At 33.3% G+C, this 19,064-nt stretch overlaps 1 protein-coding gene across 1 annotated transcript in view; it reads right to left on the bottom strand.

The window, feature by feature from the left end:
- LOC129745797 (neprilysin-3) overlaps nt 1-9,974 on the bottom strand; it is a 50,747-nt gene extending 40,773 nt beyond the window's left edge. The window contains exon 1 of the mRNA XM_055739147.1: nt 9,287-9,974. Coding sequence (XP_055595122.1) covers nt 9,287-9,298 — 12 coding nt within the window. The 5' untranslated portion in view covers nt 9,299-9,974. The remainder of the gene's footprint in view (nt 1-9,286) is intronic.
- Nucleotides 9,975-19,064: the final 9,090 nt, after the last annotated feature.

Raw genomic sequence — 19,064 nt, 5'->3', positions numbered from 1 at the left:
AAGACAACGGCTCACATCTCTGCACTGCGCTCTGGTGGTGAGTTGTTGAACGACCATCTTTCGCCCGGTCGTTCGCCTGGTTAGCGTGGCTTGGTGAACTGCTTCACCAAGGAGAACCCCTTAACCCCCACAAACAACACTGCAACATTTATTTAATTTTACTACAACAAGATCACCGCGGCCTCCTTCGACTGACTAGCAACGCTTACAAAGCAGCTTCCGGGACAGGAGTTTTATACGGCAAAAGGAAGGGGAAAGGTAGCAGATATTTTCAAGCACATGAAACTGTCAAAGTTCGCGAAGAAATATCTGGTTTGGCAAGCCATCTGTACCTGTGGCTTGAAAAGCAGCACTTTCATAGCTTCCGGGACTGTCAACCAAGAAATTTACGTGAAAGAGTGTTTGAATAAACGTCTGCTGCCTTTCCTGAAGAAATACGGTTGTTCCGTACTGTTTTGGCCGGATTTGGCATCTTGCCATTTCGGTAAAAAAAAGTCATGGAGTGGTACGCCGCTAACAACGTGCAGGTGATTCGAAAGGACAAGAACCCAAAATAATATATTCAAAGATACCTAGCTCTTGAAATTTTGCATACACGCTGGGCCAAGTTGAACCATTAATGTTTGAAAAATAACCATAATGGCAGTTTAGTGGATCAAGTCGTTTTATGAGTTTTCAGTGAAAACTCATAAAATGAGATTTCACTGAGAACTTGGATAATGGTTATTTTTCAAGCATGGTAGAAAAAGTAAAAATGGGTCGAAATTTGAAAGAAATATTCGTTTCAAAATATGAATTGACTTAATTTTAATTCAATTAATCAAAACCCAATATGTTTAATATCATGTTATATGTATATAAATGTTATTTATATAGCTCTACTGGCACTACTTTGTTGCTTTAGCGGAAGAAAGTTCATCCGGCGGAGGGAATGATTGCGTCGGCCGCTGCTACGGATCTTGCGCTGCTGCCTATCCTTGAGTGTTCACTGGTCAGCTTCTCGCTCTGCTGTGTTTTTAGTGCCAGTTTTTCTTAGCATATTTTTGGAACCTCCTGATGATGCAAATGTACGGAGTTCCGGAACATTCTGTAAATATTTTTCCATGGTTATTAATCTCGGAACAATTAACAGAGATCTCCAAAATGGTATGTACTTACCCAAAGACGTGACGGCAGCTGTTATAATTTCGTTGAATCTGCGGCGGAACTGCTGCTGCTTCCGACCCCTGATAACCCATAGTTGCCTCACAACTCTCGTCTGGAAATTGAATTTAAAAGAGAGTGACGTTGATGATCAATCTGAACACATTTTCTATTAATTGAATTAACAGGTATTATCCGGAAAAATACTTACAGTTTGGAGATTTTAAAGAAATAAGGTACAACGCAGAACCATAAACAAAACAAACACTTCAAGGATTGCAAACATGGCTCCTGTTTTTTCAGTCATTTTTTTGTTGAATTTCAACCATTATCAACATTTTTGTCAAAAACTCGGAAAATGGTTGAAATTTAACAATTCATAACGGTTGAAAAATAACAATTTTAGCAGCTCTACTAAAAATACCATAAAATGTATGAAAAATAATCATTTATGGTTAAAAAAATATGAGCGTGTATAAATGCCAACGGACAATCTTTTTACAAACCTTAACACCATCTACTGACAGGAAAGGTCAGCATTTCTCGATAATTGAATTTTTCACTTGTACCCCTCGTTCCGGGGGGTTAAAAATGCACTCTAATATGCTTTTGTTCATTTTTGAAATACATTTGAAAATGCACTCTGACATACTTTCACCAATTTTTGAAGAAAAGCTATGCTACTGACTCAATTTAATTGAGAACCTCACTCGTTTTTGCGCATTCAGATTCCTCAATAAAAAAATCTTCAATTAAAACAGATAACTAATTTGAGCCTGATTATTGATTCCAAATTCCACGGAACAGGGCTGAGGATATTGCGATTCAGGGTTTTGATGACGTGGCCAATATTTATTTTGATTGGGATGCTGATTTTTGACATATGTATTACAGAATTTTTTCCCAAGGTTTTAATTTAATTTAGTTTAATTCATTCAAATGCTGATAAATTTTATTTAGTTCTATTAAGTTGTTTAAATCAAAATCTTGAAATTGCATAGCCGCCCAGTTTAAGTTTAAACAACTAGTAGCCACTTGAAAGCATGTGGTAAATATGATAAATAAGAAATTCAAAACTTTCAAAACTATTCTATATCAGGAAGTGCTTTTTCGTTTTTTCCAAATCAGCCATTTTAATAACAAAAAAGCAAAAAGTAGTGTAAAGTACTCTCAAATTAGATTTGAAAAAAAAATTCAAATCTGTCCACGTGAACATCCGGAGACGAGGGTTGGGATTTGCCAAAACTCCACGCTTGTCCACGGAGGGATAGGAGAGGGTCTAAAATCTCATTTTTCTATCCAAGTGGTATCTGAACAGCCTCCAAGGAAGAAAAAGATTTGAATAGCGATTGAAGACTCTGATACCGAAAACCACGTAGGGGAGAGGCGGGCTATATGCGCATATTAAGGAAAGCACTCATTTTCTCCCATATTCCAATAGATAGGAGTCTGAAAACTATATACACATGAACGGACATCTGTTTTATATACATTAGAGCAGTTTTTTTGTTAAAATCGCTTACCATTTTTGTGAAAATAATTTTATAATAAAAAAAAAGTCAAAATAGCCGATTTCCGAAACTGGCGGGCTAAATGCGCGTATTCATGTTTCAAGCTATATTTCGTAAACACTTGCAATATTTTGATATTATTTAATTGAAAATGGTAGAAACGGATGTTAAGCATACGTCAAGGCTGAAGTTTTGGTGAAAATTTTTACATCACTAGTTCTTTTGTATGAAACATAGTCAGGTATGCCATATGGCCATATTTCATGGTAATATTTTGTTCATATCGTATTTTTATCGGATCAGTATGAAGTACATTTTTTTTCGCTGTAAGATCCTGATTTGGGCGTAGATTTAATGTTTAAATGATAAAAAGTTAAATATTTATCAGACTAATCTATTTTTCTTGATATAGGCATTTAACCTGCCTTGATATGGGCATTCAGAACCTGTCTCTTATTCCAATATCTTATCATTTACAACTTTGCCAAAAGCTTCAATTTGTTGAATTTCCGGTTTCCAGGTGAATAAGAAAGAAAAACCATTAAAATTTTTGTTCACAGAATCTGTACGCACGATAATTAAAGTTCAATATATTACAACAAAACTGACAAAAATCTTGTTTGAATTTTTAAATTTTTTTGGCTTTATATAACCATCAAATTTCTTCATGCCCTGTTTCAATAGCGTATTTCCCTCAAACAGCACTGATTAGATACGTTGAATCTCCTGCCATATCGTCAATCGGCTGTATGCGCATATTACCCAACATGCGCATTTAGGAACACTTCCCCCTAGATAAAGACCTCAGTGTGTTTGTCGTGCAGATGAACCCTCAAACTGCTAGTTATTTCCGACCGTGTACTATAAATTGGTTTTTTCCCTTAGCGTGTTTTACTAATTAGTTGCATTTCTGCCGCAGCATTTGATGGTGGCGCTTTTCGATTTTGTCCGTCGATTTTCTCTAGAGTTCCGAATCTTGTAATGGATAATTTTTGCAAGAACCCTTCCAACACCCCAGAACTCCACCCAATTGAGAAATACTGGGCGGAACCTAAAGAAGACCAAAAAAAAACTGCTAAGGACGAGCAGCAGTTCAAGGCAAACTGGCTTTCTGCGGCGCAGAAGGTGGACAAGGTGGCTGTACAAAATCTGATGGCAGGGATTAAGCGTAAGGCCCGGCAATTCGGATTTGAAAAAGCGGAAGCCTAACTGAATATTTTCCTGAATTTTATACTAATTAAACTTGAAAAAGAAATTTAATTTGAATTTTTAAATAAACGATTTCACCGATTTACACGCGTTTTCCCTTGACCAAATTTTGACCGTATCACCCTTTAATGATTTGAAATCAATTCAACCAAATGTTGGAATCGAATGAGTAGAGACGAGATGAAGGATATGCTTAGAAATCAAATTTAAATAAAATAAAATAAAATAAAACATTAGTTGTATGCGGCAACACTGAAGGTATAGAAAATTTAAATAAATTTCTATGGCAACGTTTGTTATTTTGGCAACACTAGGCAAAACAAACAAAACAAAGTCAGTTATTGATCTATTCTTGTGAGCGACAGACGTGTCTGAGGTAATCTCTGAATTGAGATTCGTTGGAATCGTAAAATCACGACCATGGCCATGGCGTGGTTGGTAGAATAAGGACAGAAAGCGCAGATTGTCAAGGCTGCTGCTACGAAAATGTGTTTCTGATTCGGCCTCCGGTAGAAAGTCGAATTGCCACAGGGAGCGTGGATATAGACGGAATTGGCTAAGAAGCGAAGATTTGTTTGTTTTAACCTTTCCTTCCGGTGAAAAGACGGAATTGGCTTAGGAAGCGCAGAGACTGCCCCAAATGACCCGACTTTTTAAAAAGTTATGCGCTGCAGCTTCAAATTAATCCGTGGATCAGTGCAAGATCTCATACCAAATTTGAGCCAGATCGAATCACAGGAAGGGGTCGCTCAACGAGCCTGAAGCTTGTATGGGATTTTGAGACATTTTGCTCGGGACATGAAAACCAGTTTTTCATCAATAATGTTGGTTTCCTTCGGTCGATTTCTATTGAATACGGTTTTTATAAGCCTAAATTTGAAAACGGCCGAAGGAAACCAAAGTTATTGATGAAAAATTGGGGTGAAACTATGAATCATATTCGATTAAAGATACTCGTTTCGAGTTTCAACTCGAATCGAATTAAAATCGTTTTACGTATCTCGTTCAAGTTCAAGTCGGTCTTTGATAGAACTGCTTTGGTCTTTGATAGAAGTGCTTTGATAGAACAACTTAAATTATCAAAAATTAACATCGCTAATTTCTGCTCAATTCAAAAGCTGGGTCTTTTCACTTCCATTTGAGCCCAAGTTTGAAATAATCCTTCGGGGAGTCAAGAACATTTTATTTTTTGATGATTTTTTAAACAATTTTAATGTTTATTATTGAAATTGTTATATTTTCGCTACAATGTTTATTTAAAAAACAAAATCATACTTATAGCTGTTTAAATACTTTTAAACACTTTTAGCGTTATTTCATTATTATTATTTCAATTGAAAAATCTAATAAAGCTTCTCATCGCTGATTTTACCAAAACCAAAAATATTTACCTGACGACTAAGTTATTGATTGTAAAGTGTTTAAATGTTCACCATGTTTTATTTACATTAAAAAATCAATCATTTACATACATTTAATTAGGATTAGGATCTCAAGTTTTGAGCATTCATGTGGTTTTATAATGGAAAATATGGCCCTTGCTTTTCTAGAAAATTGTGAATTCATTTCGTACTTTGAGCAAAGTTACTTCTTGAATATGTTCAAAATCTAGAAGAATAATGTAGATAAACTATTTTCAGCATTACAAGGCACTACAAAAAATTCAGTACATGTGAAAATATTTTCAAGTAATTGTATTACCTACATCAAAAAAAAAAACAACTGAAAAAGTGTTGAAATCAAACTTAATGTTGGGATTTGTCCTTTTGATCGAAAAACAAATCTATTGAAGACATGAGGTTCAGCTCGTTAACCATTTACAGGAATGAACAAAACAGGCAGTAAGTTTTCACTTAAAAATGTATGTTAATTCAAATTTGACCACATTTTTACATAACAGAATGCCTCTAAAACTATTGTAGTTATTGTCATCAATAGTCGACTTAAATTTAGACTTCTTACTTCAGACAATTGGAATTGAGTTAGAAACTTCTATGGGGAAAATTATAATTGTTTCCGCATATGTATTTGCCTTTACAACGTAGCGGTGAACAGAAAAATTTGTTGAAGAAAGATTTACAGAAGCTCACCAGAAATAAATGTTAATATTTTATTATTGGTGACTTTAATGCAAAACACCGATCTTGGAATAATAATTCATCAAATTCTAATGTGAATGTGCAGGTTATTATACTGTTGAATATCCTAATGGGCATACTTGTTTCTCTTCAATTAGAAATCCCAGACCACCTTCCAGTAACTTTTTCTTTATCCCATTGAAAACCCTTCAAAATCAACTTGTAACTTTCAAAAAGCTGACTGGGAGCGATATAGGAATTTCATTGAACGTAATCTGTGGATGTAAACGTTCCACTGAATTTAATAGAAGATATTGATTTGGCTGTAGAAAATTTGACAACTTCAATAGTCAATGCTAAAGCCGCTTCAATATCTAAAGTTAAATATCGACTTACAAGAAGGTAGTGACTCCAAATCGCGATGATAAACAAAATACGACGGCCAAAGCGCGATCCCGCAGGCTGTATACGACGATGCTGACGAAGTTTGAATGCGTGGTAATGGACGACGAAACCTACTTCAAAGCCGACTGCAAGCAGCTTCCGGGACAGGAGTTTTATACAGCAAAAGGAAGGGGAAAGGTAGCAGATATTTTCAAGCACATGAAACTGTCAAAGTTCGCGAAGAAATATCTGGTTTGGCTAGCCATCTGTACCTGTGGCTTGAAAAACAGCATTTTTATAGCTTCTGGGACTGTCAACCAAGAAATTTGCGTGAAAGAGTGTTTGAATAAACGTCGGCTGCCTTTCCTGAAGAAAAACGGTTGTTCCGTACTGTTTGGTCGGATTTGGCATCTTGCCATTACGGTAAAAAGGCCATGAAGTGGTACGCCGCCAACAACGTGCAGGTGGTTCCCAAGGACAAGAATCCTCCCAACACGCCAAAGCTCCACCCAATTGAGAAATACTGGGCTATTTTCAAGCAGAACCTAAAGAAGACCAAAAAACTGCTAAGGACGAGCAGCAGTTCAAGGCAAACTGGCTTTCTGCGGCGATGAAGGTGGACAAGGTGGCTGTACAAAATCTGATGGCAGGGGTTAAGCGTAAGGCCCGGCAATCCGGATTTGGAAAAGCGGAAGCCCGACTGAATATTTTTCCTGAACTTTAAACTTAAAAAAGAAATTAAATTTGATTTTTTAAATAAACGATTTCACCGATTTACACGCGTTTTCCCTTAACCAAATTTTGACCGTATCACCCTTAAAACATAAAATTAATCAACTTTTGATCGATGATGATCTTCAGTTTTTGATACGACTGAAAAACATTCGTCGATGCCAATATCAACGAACTTGGGATCCTTACTTGAAATTCATTTATTGCGACATTCAAAAAGAGATCAAACGTCGTTTAAATTTTATTTTTTATGAAAATTTTGCAAAAGCCCCGGAGCCAATTCTTGGTTTGAAAGATGGAGCGACTTCTTTTAAAATTAGCCCAACAATATGAGTTTGCTTATGATTTTAATTTAAACGCTGTAAGTCCGATTGATGCTCAAGTTTCCCTAGAATTTGAAGATATTCTTTCCAAGCAAAACGTATTTGAAAGTTCTTGTGACTATTTGTCTCACAATATGAAAGCTCCGGAGAAAAATGGGATTTTCTATTTTCTTATTACAAGTTGCCTGAAAGCACTTTATTTTTTTTAGTTAAGATCATCAGTAAATGTTTTCACTTGGCTTATTTCCCCAATAAATGGAAAAATGCCAAAGTAACTCCAATTTTGAAACCTGGAAAAAGTGCTTCAGAGCCTTCAAGTTATCGACCAATTAGTTTGCTTCCTTCTTTAAGTAAACTATTTGAGAGAGTTATTTTGAATAAAATGATGATCCACATTAATCAGAATTCTATTTTCCCTGATGAACAATTTGGGTTTCGTCATGGACATTCTACTACACATCAACTTTTGAGTGTAACTAATATGATTAACGCTAACAAATCTGAAGGATATTCAACTGGTGTTGCTCTTCTAGATATTGAAAAAGCTTTTGACAGTGTTTGGCACAAAGGTTTAGTAGCTAAATTAGCTTGATTCGATTTTCCCGTATATCTCACTAAAATTATTCAAAATTATATGACTAGCCGAACTTTGCAAGTAAGCTATTAAAATTCATGCTCTGAAAGGACACCCATTAGGGCTGGTGTCCCTTTAGGTAGTATACTTGGCCAATTTTATACAATATTTTTACTTCTGATCTTCCTGATGTACCAGAAGGAAAAGGTAGACGATTATTTGCTGATGATACTTTGCTTTCAGCCAAAGGTCGGAATTTACGGGTGGTACGCAATAGATTGCAACTAAATTTAAATTCCTTTTTTTTGTCTTTATTATAGAGATAAAAAAAAAGGAATTTAAATTTTGTTGCAATCAAAATTCCTTATTGAATTACTTGAAAATGTGGAAAATTTCTCCTAACGCTTCCAAAACTCAACTTATTTTATTTCCCCATAAGCCAAGAGCTGAATTTTTAAAACCTCATGAAAATCATTCCATAACTTTTAATGGGGTTTCATTAGAATGGTCTGATCACGTGAAGTACTTGGGACTTACACTTGATTGGAATCTTACTTTTAAAAATCACATTGAAGATATTCAATAAAAATGTAATAAATCCACTAAATCTCTTTATTCTCTCATCAACAGGAAATCCAGACTTTGCCTAATCAAAAAGTTGTTCATCTACAAACAGGTGTTTCGACCAGCGATAATGTATGCAGTTCCGATTTGGTCTAGCTGCTGCGCGACGAGGAAGAAAGCCATCCAGAGGATTCAGAACAAGATTCTGAAAATGATTTTGCGGCTTCCACCTATTCTAACTTCAGAGGCAAATCGATGCAGTCTTCCATCGCAGAGATGCTTTCTCTTTATTATTTGTTTTATTTTAGGATAGTTTTTAGTTTTAAGATTAAAATATTTTTAGTATTTAGGTAACTATAGGACTTTGAACAGTTCATTTTTTTTAAAGCATCTCCATACTACGATTGTTGAGTGCATTTGTTTTTTTTGGTTACTTTAAACTAGAAACCTCTCAAAGTTTGTGAAAAATCGCAAAACCATTTGAAAAGCTATTATCATTTATAACTTTACCAAAGTTCACTGAAACCTATTGTATCCGGGAATTATTGATGCTAAACTAAAATTAGCAAAAAAAGCGTGGTGGAAATTCAACAACAACGCTTATTTGACAGATGGTTTCACCAACGCACAGATGCATGTAACGACCTTGAATATTTTTTAGCTGGTAATTTTTGTTTTAATTAGTTTTAACACTACTTTCAAAAGTCTAGTGAACTCCTACAATATTTCGACGTATTTGAACCTATCTTTTCAATTGTCGAAACTTACCTGAACTGACATGGTTTATCCGCTTGGTGATTACACTTGAAAATGAACTACAAATTCCACAGAGAAGATTCAATTACATCCTTCGTATACGCCTAGTAAAAGCATTATCCGCTGGAAGAAGATCTTGTTTACACTTAATTTGAACGTTTTGCAAACATTTCCACCAAAACTTAGTGAAGAAGGAACATCGTAACATCGAGATCTGACATACGGAAAAACGAAAATCTTCCCAGCTTTCTTCTGGCTTTGTTTATTTTCGAGAAAATCGATACGCGTACGGATAAGCAGGTGGCCTTTATTCGAGGATGCACCACAAACTTGTTTGGTTTTCACTGAACTGCTAACGTTGCTTATCAGATATTTTGTTTTGCTGATTGTTTATTACAGATAGCGCTTCACTGATAACTCATTTTCCCAATGATATCTGTTGTTGATAATTCAATGCAATTTGCAAAAACATTGAATCCCACGGGTCGACACTGCCGGACAGAATCTTCTGCTTTGCGAGTTGAAATTGCAGCTTCTTCACGACTCAATTTGTCTCACAATTGATCGGAAACAAGTCCAGTAATTAAGATGAGTAATTCCACCCATATTTTTGTGCCCAAACTTGACAACAAAATTATTTTTTCCACAGAAACTTGACACCATATGCGTTGTGTACGCGAGGGACCGAAATATGTTTGCTACATATATACGCATGAAAGCGAACGTCTGATAAAAACAGCCATTGGTGAGCATGCGTCCGCGGGATTTGCCAGATTTAGCGGGGAAGAGCGCCGACGCGTGAATTGCCATTTCGGCTGGATGTGAAGGAACTGTCAAAAACATACCGGTTCTTCCCTCGATGCTTGTGGCTAACGAATCTTTACTGTCTGTGGTGGATGTTCCAGCTGGTGATTTTCAAGTTCGACCGTTGCCGGTCAGTTGATCTATACAGTTTTCTGGAACTCGTTACACATCAGCTGTTCGATTTTGAACGGCAAATCGATGGAACAATTTTGAAAACATTTTTGTATCCTCATATGTAGTTGGGTAAACATGAGTTTAGAAGTCTCATCTAAGAAAATCTTCACTTTTACCAATTTTTACACGAGTGATAATAAATATTAAAGTAAATTACTTGTAAACATTTGCGAAGAACATCAATCGGTTTGGGACTTCGGATTGGCCCAACGACGTTGATGCTCTGGGTAGTATTTATAAAGCTTTTCTATGTCATTATTATTTGTTAAAAAATATTCTTAACAATTTATGACTTATAGAGTATTTCTTTATTCCGAGTGATGACCTAGGTTTGCACTGGGGCACCACCGAGTTCTGCCATCTTGTTTGTTTATTCTGCAAGATTTGAACTGGTTTTGACCTGGTGTCGCATTGCCAACGGGCGGGGAAGCTCCGAAAATTTTGCCAGTGTTGTGACTTGCAACAGTAGATACACTGAACGATGACTTTGTTTGTTTATTCCAGTGCCAGGTCAACGCTGAGCCAGCGGAATAAACAAAAACGCTATAAGAAAAGCCATACCTATAAAAACTACTTGGAGAATCAGCGACATTATTAAGTTACCAACTGTCGTTAAATGTTCGTCGTTTCAAATGGCGTTAAATATTTCGCCAAAGTGCTTTGATTAGCTGGTCGTCGATCATATACACCAAGGTTTTTTTACGCGGTTTTTTTTACACGATTTTTTACACGGCTTTTTTACACGGTTTTCGGGAAACACGGTTTTTTACACGAATTTCGCAAATTACACGGTTTCTGAGAGAAAATATTCTAAGCCCTTTTCAAAGGAACACACTATGAATATTTTTGAAGTTGGGAAAATCATACCTCTGAGACTTATGGCGTATTTTTTTTTGATTCCGGATTTGGCTCTGGAACCGTCAGAATAAAAAAACGATTTTCGGGTTTCGAGTTATTCCATACGTAGGTGTGCGTGAGAACGAGCGCAATGTTTACATGCAGCTATCATTTTGTTCTCCCTTCTAGATTTCTTCATTCGGTTCTTCACATCCGGATTGCCTTTTTTCGTGTCCGGATTGCACTGGACAGCAGATAGTACGATTTTGCTTGCCTGAGAGGTTCAAAATCGCGGCAATCATCATTGTTCCGTTCATTATTTCAACTGTTTGCTTTCAGCCAAAAACAGCTGTTTAATGTTTTGACAACATCGTTGAGAGTATTGGTGAACTTCTCGCAAAACTGACTTTCTTCTCAGGGCGACTCCGTCCGTTTTTCGAGCGAAGCTAGGTTGCCTCTCGAGCAATAAATGAGCACGATGACAGCAGTTAGAGCGAACCTAGGTTGCCTCTAGTTTGCCTCCAGGTGAAAAAAAATACGGTATTAGAACACGATACATGAGATCTGAGACTTGAGACTTTAGACCTGAGACTTGAGACATGGAACATGAGATAACTGATAAACCATTAAACCAACATGAAAAATAAAAACTGATTTTAAATCTTTTAACTATCCTGCATTCAACCAAGGATTCAGATGATGCTAAGATATTCAAGTTTAAGTAAACAAGGCTTTAAAAAAAGTTCTGTTATATTATTACAATTATTTCGGGGATTCCTAATGAAAATTTTGGAATATTCGATATGCGAATGATTGAAATTCATGGAACAACTTTTTTAAGACTGCAAAACGATTTGAATAATGTTTAAAAAATATCTTGAATTGAATTTCATTTAAAACTTCTTCCAAGGTAACTGTTTTTCGGCATATCAGTCTTTTCTTAAAACGATATTTTGATTGATCTTAAACATAGAGACGATAAGGTTGGAAAGTGGACAATAAGCTCAGAAATTTCACGCAGAACGATAGATTAATTCCTTAAGGAAGATGCCAATCAGCATTGAAACGTAGGATCAATCAAAACATCGTTTTAAGAAAATAAAGACTGATATGCCGAAAAACAATTGCATTAAATCATCCAGTCGACCCATCTGAAAATCTCACTTCTTTTAAGTTTCATGAAAATTCCCATATTTTTCAGAATGAAGGAAAAATGAAAAAAAAAATCCTATAACTTTTTTCTTAGAAGTCCAAATTACTAGCGGTTTTTGGGAATGTTATTAATTGAATAAAAATCTTTCGTTTCTAAATGATTTACAGTTTTCCCTACAAAAGCACAAATTCATTTAGCGAACTTTTTCCTTTATTCAAAAGATATTTCAAAACCAAGAGTTGAATAAACAACAATATTTCATAATTGGAATGGATGCCCCCAAATTAGTCAAAATGTGGATTTTTATGACTTGTGTTATTTTCGTAATTCGTATAGGTATACTGTAGGTTAAAAATTATCACTTTATGAACTTTTTAATGAATCTTTTCTTTTCACTAATAAATAAAATACTTATTTTTTAACAGAAAATTAAAAAATAAATCTTCATGTTATCTACAATATTTTTCTTGAGGTCCTAGGAGCACAAGGCTCACAAATTTTGTTTATTGCATCCTATTTTGCAACTTGAAATCAAACATTTGAGTGAATTGTTTGTAAATGAATGTTATGAATTTTAAACTGATTGTAAAACTCTTAAATTCAATTAATTTCTGAAGTATTTGTTTCGAGATTCGAAAATATCGTACCATTATGATCAAATCTTATTTTGCTTCTTCAATTTTGAAATATAAGTTAAGACTATCCAATTCACTGGAACTTTATTTTCATGTTTTTTTTTGCTTGAGTTTTAAGGTCCGATACTAGATTTTGAATTTTATTTGAACTAAAAAGAATGAAATAGGAACAAATTTGGAATAAATTAACTATGAAAAAAGTGAAAACTAGTTCAATGTTTTTCAAATTTTTTGTATAATTTTTAAAGTTAAAAATGGAAAAAAAAAGATTCAATTTGGTCAATGAAGCTGATTCGTTTGTAATTGAAAAAACCATTTTTTCAGAGCCAGAGTAGATTTTATACCTAAAATCTTAACTGGATTTTTACTTAAAATTTTAATTTTTATTGTGTACATGGAAAAATTGAAATAAAAGCACATATTTGATTCTTGAAATTCTTAACACACAATCCCCTTTTTTGATCAATTGTTGCTGAATCTGAAATAAATCAGGAGAAAAAATTTCAAAAAGTTAATTTTTTGAAATTTTATATTTGATTTTTATTTTTCAGTTCCTGTATTTTTTAACGATCTTCAATGATATGTAATATTGATATGATAGATGGAAAACGGAATCAAATCAAGTCGCATCCAAAATAAAAACTATGATTTTAAGCTTCTAGTAATGTTATTAATTTTGAAAACCACATTTCCTTTTTTTGAAATCTAATCATAAATTCTTTGTAAACGCAAGTGAATGTAGTATCGATATAATTTGGTCCCAACCCAAGAATAACTCAACAGAAAATAAAGAAAGAAAACTTTTGAAACATTTGTTTAATCCAAAAAAATCAGCAGATTTAATTTTTTTGTTTTATGTCAGAAAACCGTTTGTGTCAACCGTGCAAGTCCGGATAACACCAGGAAATCTGGCAAGCTTAGTTTAGACATTTGATAAGACTCTGTAAATAAGTTTGAAAACTCGGACTATATTTTGTTTTTTAATGTTTATAGGCCATTTATTATGAAATCAAAGTTTAGCACAGTATTTTCATTTTTATTTTGAATTCATAATTTTCCTCGATTCTGAAAATAACCCGAAAAACAAAAAAAAAATACTGATAGAGAACCTTCCATTCCTTCCATAAACATTTGTTGTAAATCTAAAACGATTGAAACTTTATGGTGAAATAATGATAAAATAAAATTTATTTTCAAAATTTTATTTGTTTTTTGGTTATTACTTAATAACAATGTTTTTTTTTTGTTTTTCTTTATTTCATATTTTCTTTAAAAAAAGTTTCCTAAATAAACATCCTAAAAAGATTTTTTTTTTGAGTGGAAGGAAAATGAAACTTTTATTAGTTTAAGTTATTTTAGTATCTCTTAAGTCAATTTCTTGTATTTTTTTTTTAATTTTGGATATTGTGAAATTAAAATGTTCCTTCTTAATTGAAATCATCTTGTCAGTTTTGTTATCTTTTATTGAAAAAAAAGAACAGAACGGCTGTAAAAATCGCAACTTGCAATAAAAAATAAGCCATGTAATTTGAAATTGAAGATTATTTAAAATTTATCGTAAGGAATAAACATTTATAACCAACCCTTGAATTTAAAGTCATTACCTATGATATTTAAATAATATATCGGGAAATAATGTAAACCTACAAAAATATTATTGTGAAAATTTTTTTTCACTTTTTCTATGTTATACATATCTGTTGTGAATTTGTAGCTTGATGAATGATAATCAGAAGTCAAATTGCATCAACATTAAATAATGGTTATAATATTGAAAAGAAAGATAACAAAATTAGGCTGCGGGTGGAAATCATACGCAATTTTTTTTTACCATAAAGGAAATTCAACATCATTTTTTCACTTCTTAGAAGCACCAAGATATGTTGATCCATAAAAAATGGAAGAAATTTTTTAAAATTGAAGAAAATTGCAAATCACATGAAGGAACAAAATACAGACCCCGTTCGATTTTGGCAACCTCCGATTTTGGCACATGTGCCAAAATCGAACGGTTTTTAGAAACAACATTACCTTTTAGTTTTCGTTATAAAATGACCAATTTTATTTAGACAAACACCATAAATACGTTTTTATGTTCTGGAATGGTGATTTAATGCAACAATTAAAACCAAAGATTTTGAAAAAAATTTTAAAGTAGGTACTCAAAATTGACTAAAAGATAAAAAATTAAAAAAGTCTAAAGGCTGCAAGGCGACATTAATGCCAAATTGCCATAAGTACCTTGTCGCCTTCCAGCCTTTAGATAAAATTAAAAATCTGATCCTAACAAAAACTAAGGACAAAATCCCCAAAAACAAAAATACCAACGTCGTGTATGAAATCAATTAATGGTAAATGTAACAAATCATACATAGGTGAAACTAGTCAGTTCTTGGAAAAAAGATTAAAACAACATAAAACGAATGTATCTACAAAACAAATAAGCACTGGACTAGCACAACATAGTTTGGAAACTGGTCACCTTTTCGACTTCGACAATACAAACATTTTAGAAAAAGTTACAGGCTATAATGCAAGAATCACAGCTGAAACTTTTTACATTAAAATTAGAGGTGACAACAATGTAGTCAATAGGCAGATAGACTCCTGTAATTTTAAGACAGCTTACGACTCTGTAATCAAAAAATTGTCACAAACACTAACATACAAATGTAAACGAAAACCAAAACAAAATGCCCCGAATCAAACTAGTATAGACGAAGGCCAGTAGTTTGTAAGATTTTAAATATTGTAAATTTAGTCAAAAATTCATTGTTTAAAATATAATTTTAGTGTCCACTGAAGAGGAGCGAAAGCCATAGTAGCTCGAAACGTCTGGACAACTGGTAATAACGTTTTTGATTCTAAAATCCGCCGAAAAACGTCGATGATTCAAATTACAAAAGACTGAATTTGATAAAAACAACTAAACAAATAATGAAGAATGACAAAAACAGCAAATATGACAAAAGAAAACAAAGATTATGAACAAAACAAGAAAAGTTCAAATGCTTCCAAAACATGATGAAAAATTTGAAAAATTACTACATATGGTCGGAAATTGACTAAAAATAACATTTTTGTCAATAATAGGTAATTGTTATTTTGAAAAAATAACCAAAAAACAAGATGAGAAAAAAACCGTTCGATTTTGGCAACATTCGATTTTGGCAACACAAAATGTACGGGCGTGTTGCGAAAATCGAACGGGGTCTGTATGTACAGTACATTTATAGTTTACGGGAATCTTCTAGTTCGCTTCTATGCAGAAGCGAGTACAAAATATATTGCATAAAGGCAATGAAAGTATGCCGGCAGCAGAACAAATATTTCAAGTATTTCATTCTAAAAACCATATTGACCTGCATATTTGACTATTTGAAATTTGTCATTCCGTTAAAATTATAATAATATGCAGAATTTATAAGCCTTAAAGTTTAAGCAAATACAAAGTTCATAACTATTTGCCCATGTAAACTTATACATATGCTTTTGCTATGCTATTGCTATGCTATTGCTATGCTATTGCTATGCTATTGCTATGCTATTGCTATGCTATTGCTATGCTATTGCTATGCTATTGCTATGCTATTGCTATGCTATTGCTATGCTATTGCTATGCTATTGCTATGCTATTGCTATGCTATTGCTATGCTATTGCTATGCTATTGCTATGCTATTGCTATGCTATTGCTATGCTATTGCTATGCTATTGCTATGCTATTGCTATGCTATTGCTATGCTATTGCTATGCTATTGCTATGCTATTGCTATGCTATTGCTATGCTATTGCTATGCTATTGCTATGCTATTGCTATGCTATTGCTATGCTATTGCTATGCTATTGCTATGCTATTGCTATGCTATTGCTATGCTATTGCTATGCTATTGCTATGCTATTGCTATGCTATTGCTATGCTATTGCTATGCTATTGCTACGGGATGCTTATTTTAAAATTGTCGTTTAGAGTATTGATTTCACCCATTCCTGAATATAACGTTTGAACAATCATTTGAAATGTATCAATTTTACACTTATTTGTTTAGTTTTTTTTCTTAGCTTGAAGTGCAAAGCTGTGAAATATATTTTATTTTAAAGATGATTTCTGGATTTGTTGCCCAGTTCAAAATTATTTTGAACACTTTCAAGGTGCAATAATAACACTGAACCTAGGTATATTGATTTAATCAAATTTTCATACGATTCATAATCTCCGACCAAATAAAAGAGCGCCACGGCTATCGGAACGAATTTTATTTGCCTTTCCCGAGCTAACCTTCTCCCACTTATTACAGTAACTAACCCGACCACGATTTCTCATGGATGGATAAATTGAATTATCCCTTTTAATCCAGTCGCTCTCGCTTAAGATCGGAACCTATTACGATGAGTCATAAATCTTGCGTATGGCGATAGGCTCACTGCATTTATTCCCACCCGCAGATGGAGAAAGAGAAACAAGCCAAACCACCCAAACATACGCCTCCCGAAATATTTCCTCAAAGTGATATTCAAACCAGTTCCTCATCCAGTTGGAAGGTAGGAACCTACTTATTGAATCTTGTTCGGTCGAACAGTGGGCTTAAAAATGCATTTTGGATAACAGTCGAACTGTCATCGAATGATGAATAGTCATCTTGAAGTTTGAAATGAATTTATCCAACCTAGACCAACAAAATAATTATTAATGTTTATAGTTGTTAAGTCTAAGAATAAAAAAAGAACTTTGAAATCATTGTTTCAAGAGAGGAAATCTAATCAACAACCTTTATGTGCCGGCACACCTTCTACGTCCTAAGATTCGACTCAGCAATTAAATGATTTGTATGTTTATCTTCCATCGAAATCCCGTACAGAAACAAAAGCATAAACTAAATAGAGAGATCTCCATGTGAGAGTATAAAAATGGCAAAACCCACTCTTTATCACTTTTTTTACGGAAACTAATTTCATCTAGCGTGTTCAAAAGTGCTCGAAGGTCGAAATAATAAAAACATTTTTTATTAGTTTTGATTGTTTTCTTATTTTCATATTCTCGCAATATCTAATTTTCAAGTTTAAAAACTTTCTCTCTCTATGATTATCCTCATTTTTTTGTTCATTTTCTCATTTTCACATTTTCTCATTTTCTCAATTTCTCATTTTATCATTTTCTCATTTTCTCATTTTCTCATTTTCTCATTTTCTCATTTTCTCATTTTCTCATTTTCTCATTTTCTCATTTTCTCATTTTCTCATTTTCTCATTTCCTCATTTTCTCATTTTCTCATTTTCTCATTTTCTCATTTTCTCATTTTCTCTTTTTCTCATTTTCTCATTTTTTCATTTTCTCATTTTCTCATTTGGTTGATTTGTTTTCTCATTTTCTCATTCTCTCATTTTCTCATTTTCACATTTTCTCGTTTTCTAAGTTTTGCGTTTTAATAATTTTCTCATTTTCTCATTTTCTCATTTTCTCATTTTCTCATTTTCTCATTTTCTCATTTTCTCATTTTCTCATTTTCTCATTTTCTCATTTTCTCATTTCCTCCTTTTCTCATTTTCTCATTTTTTTCATTTTCTAATTCTCTCATTTTCTTAATTTCTCATTTTCTCATTTTCTCATTTTCTCATTTTCTCATTTTCTCATTTTCTCATTTTCTCATTTTCTCATTTTCTCATTTTCTCATTTTCTCATTTTCTCATTTTCTCATTTTCTCATTTTCTCATTTTCTCAATTTCTCATTTTCTGATTTTCTCATTTTGTCATTTTCTCATTTTCTCATTTTCTCATTTTCTCATTTTCTCATTTTGTCATTTTCTCATTTTTTCATTTTCTCATTTTGATGATTTTCCTCATTTTTTTGTACATATTCTTATTTTCTGATTTTTTCATTTTCTCATTTTCTCATTTTCTCATATTCTCATTTTCTCATTTTCTCATTTTCTCAATTTCTCATTTTCTCATTTTCTCATTTTCTCATTTTCTCATTTTCTCATTTTCTCATTTTCTCATTTTCTCGTTTTCTCATTTTCTCATTTTCTCATTTTCTCATTTTCTCATTTTCTCATTTTCTCATTTTCTCATTTTCACATTTTCTCATTTTCTCATTTTCTCATTTTCTCATTTTCTCATTTTCTCATTTTCTAATTTTCTCATTTTCTCATTTTCTCATTTTCTCATTTTCTGTTTTTTTCATTTTCTTA

Source organism: Uranotaenia lowii, chromosome 2 (assembly GCF_029784155.1).
Source record: "Uranotaenia lowii strain MFRU-FL chromosome 2, ASM2978415v1, whole genome shotgun sequence".
NCBI classification, from domain to species: domain Eukaryota; kingdom Metazoa; phylum Arthropoda; class Insecta; order Diptera; family Culicidae; genus Uranotaenia; species Uranotaenia lowii.
The sequence above is the reverse complement of the archived record's forward strand: the minus strand, read 5'-3'. Positions and strand labels throughout refer to the sequence as shown.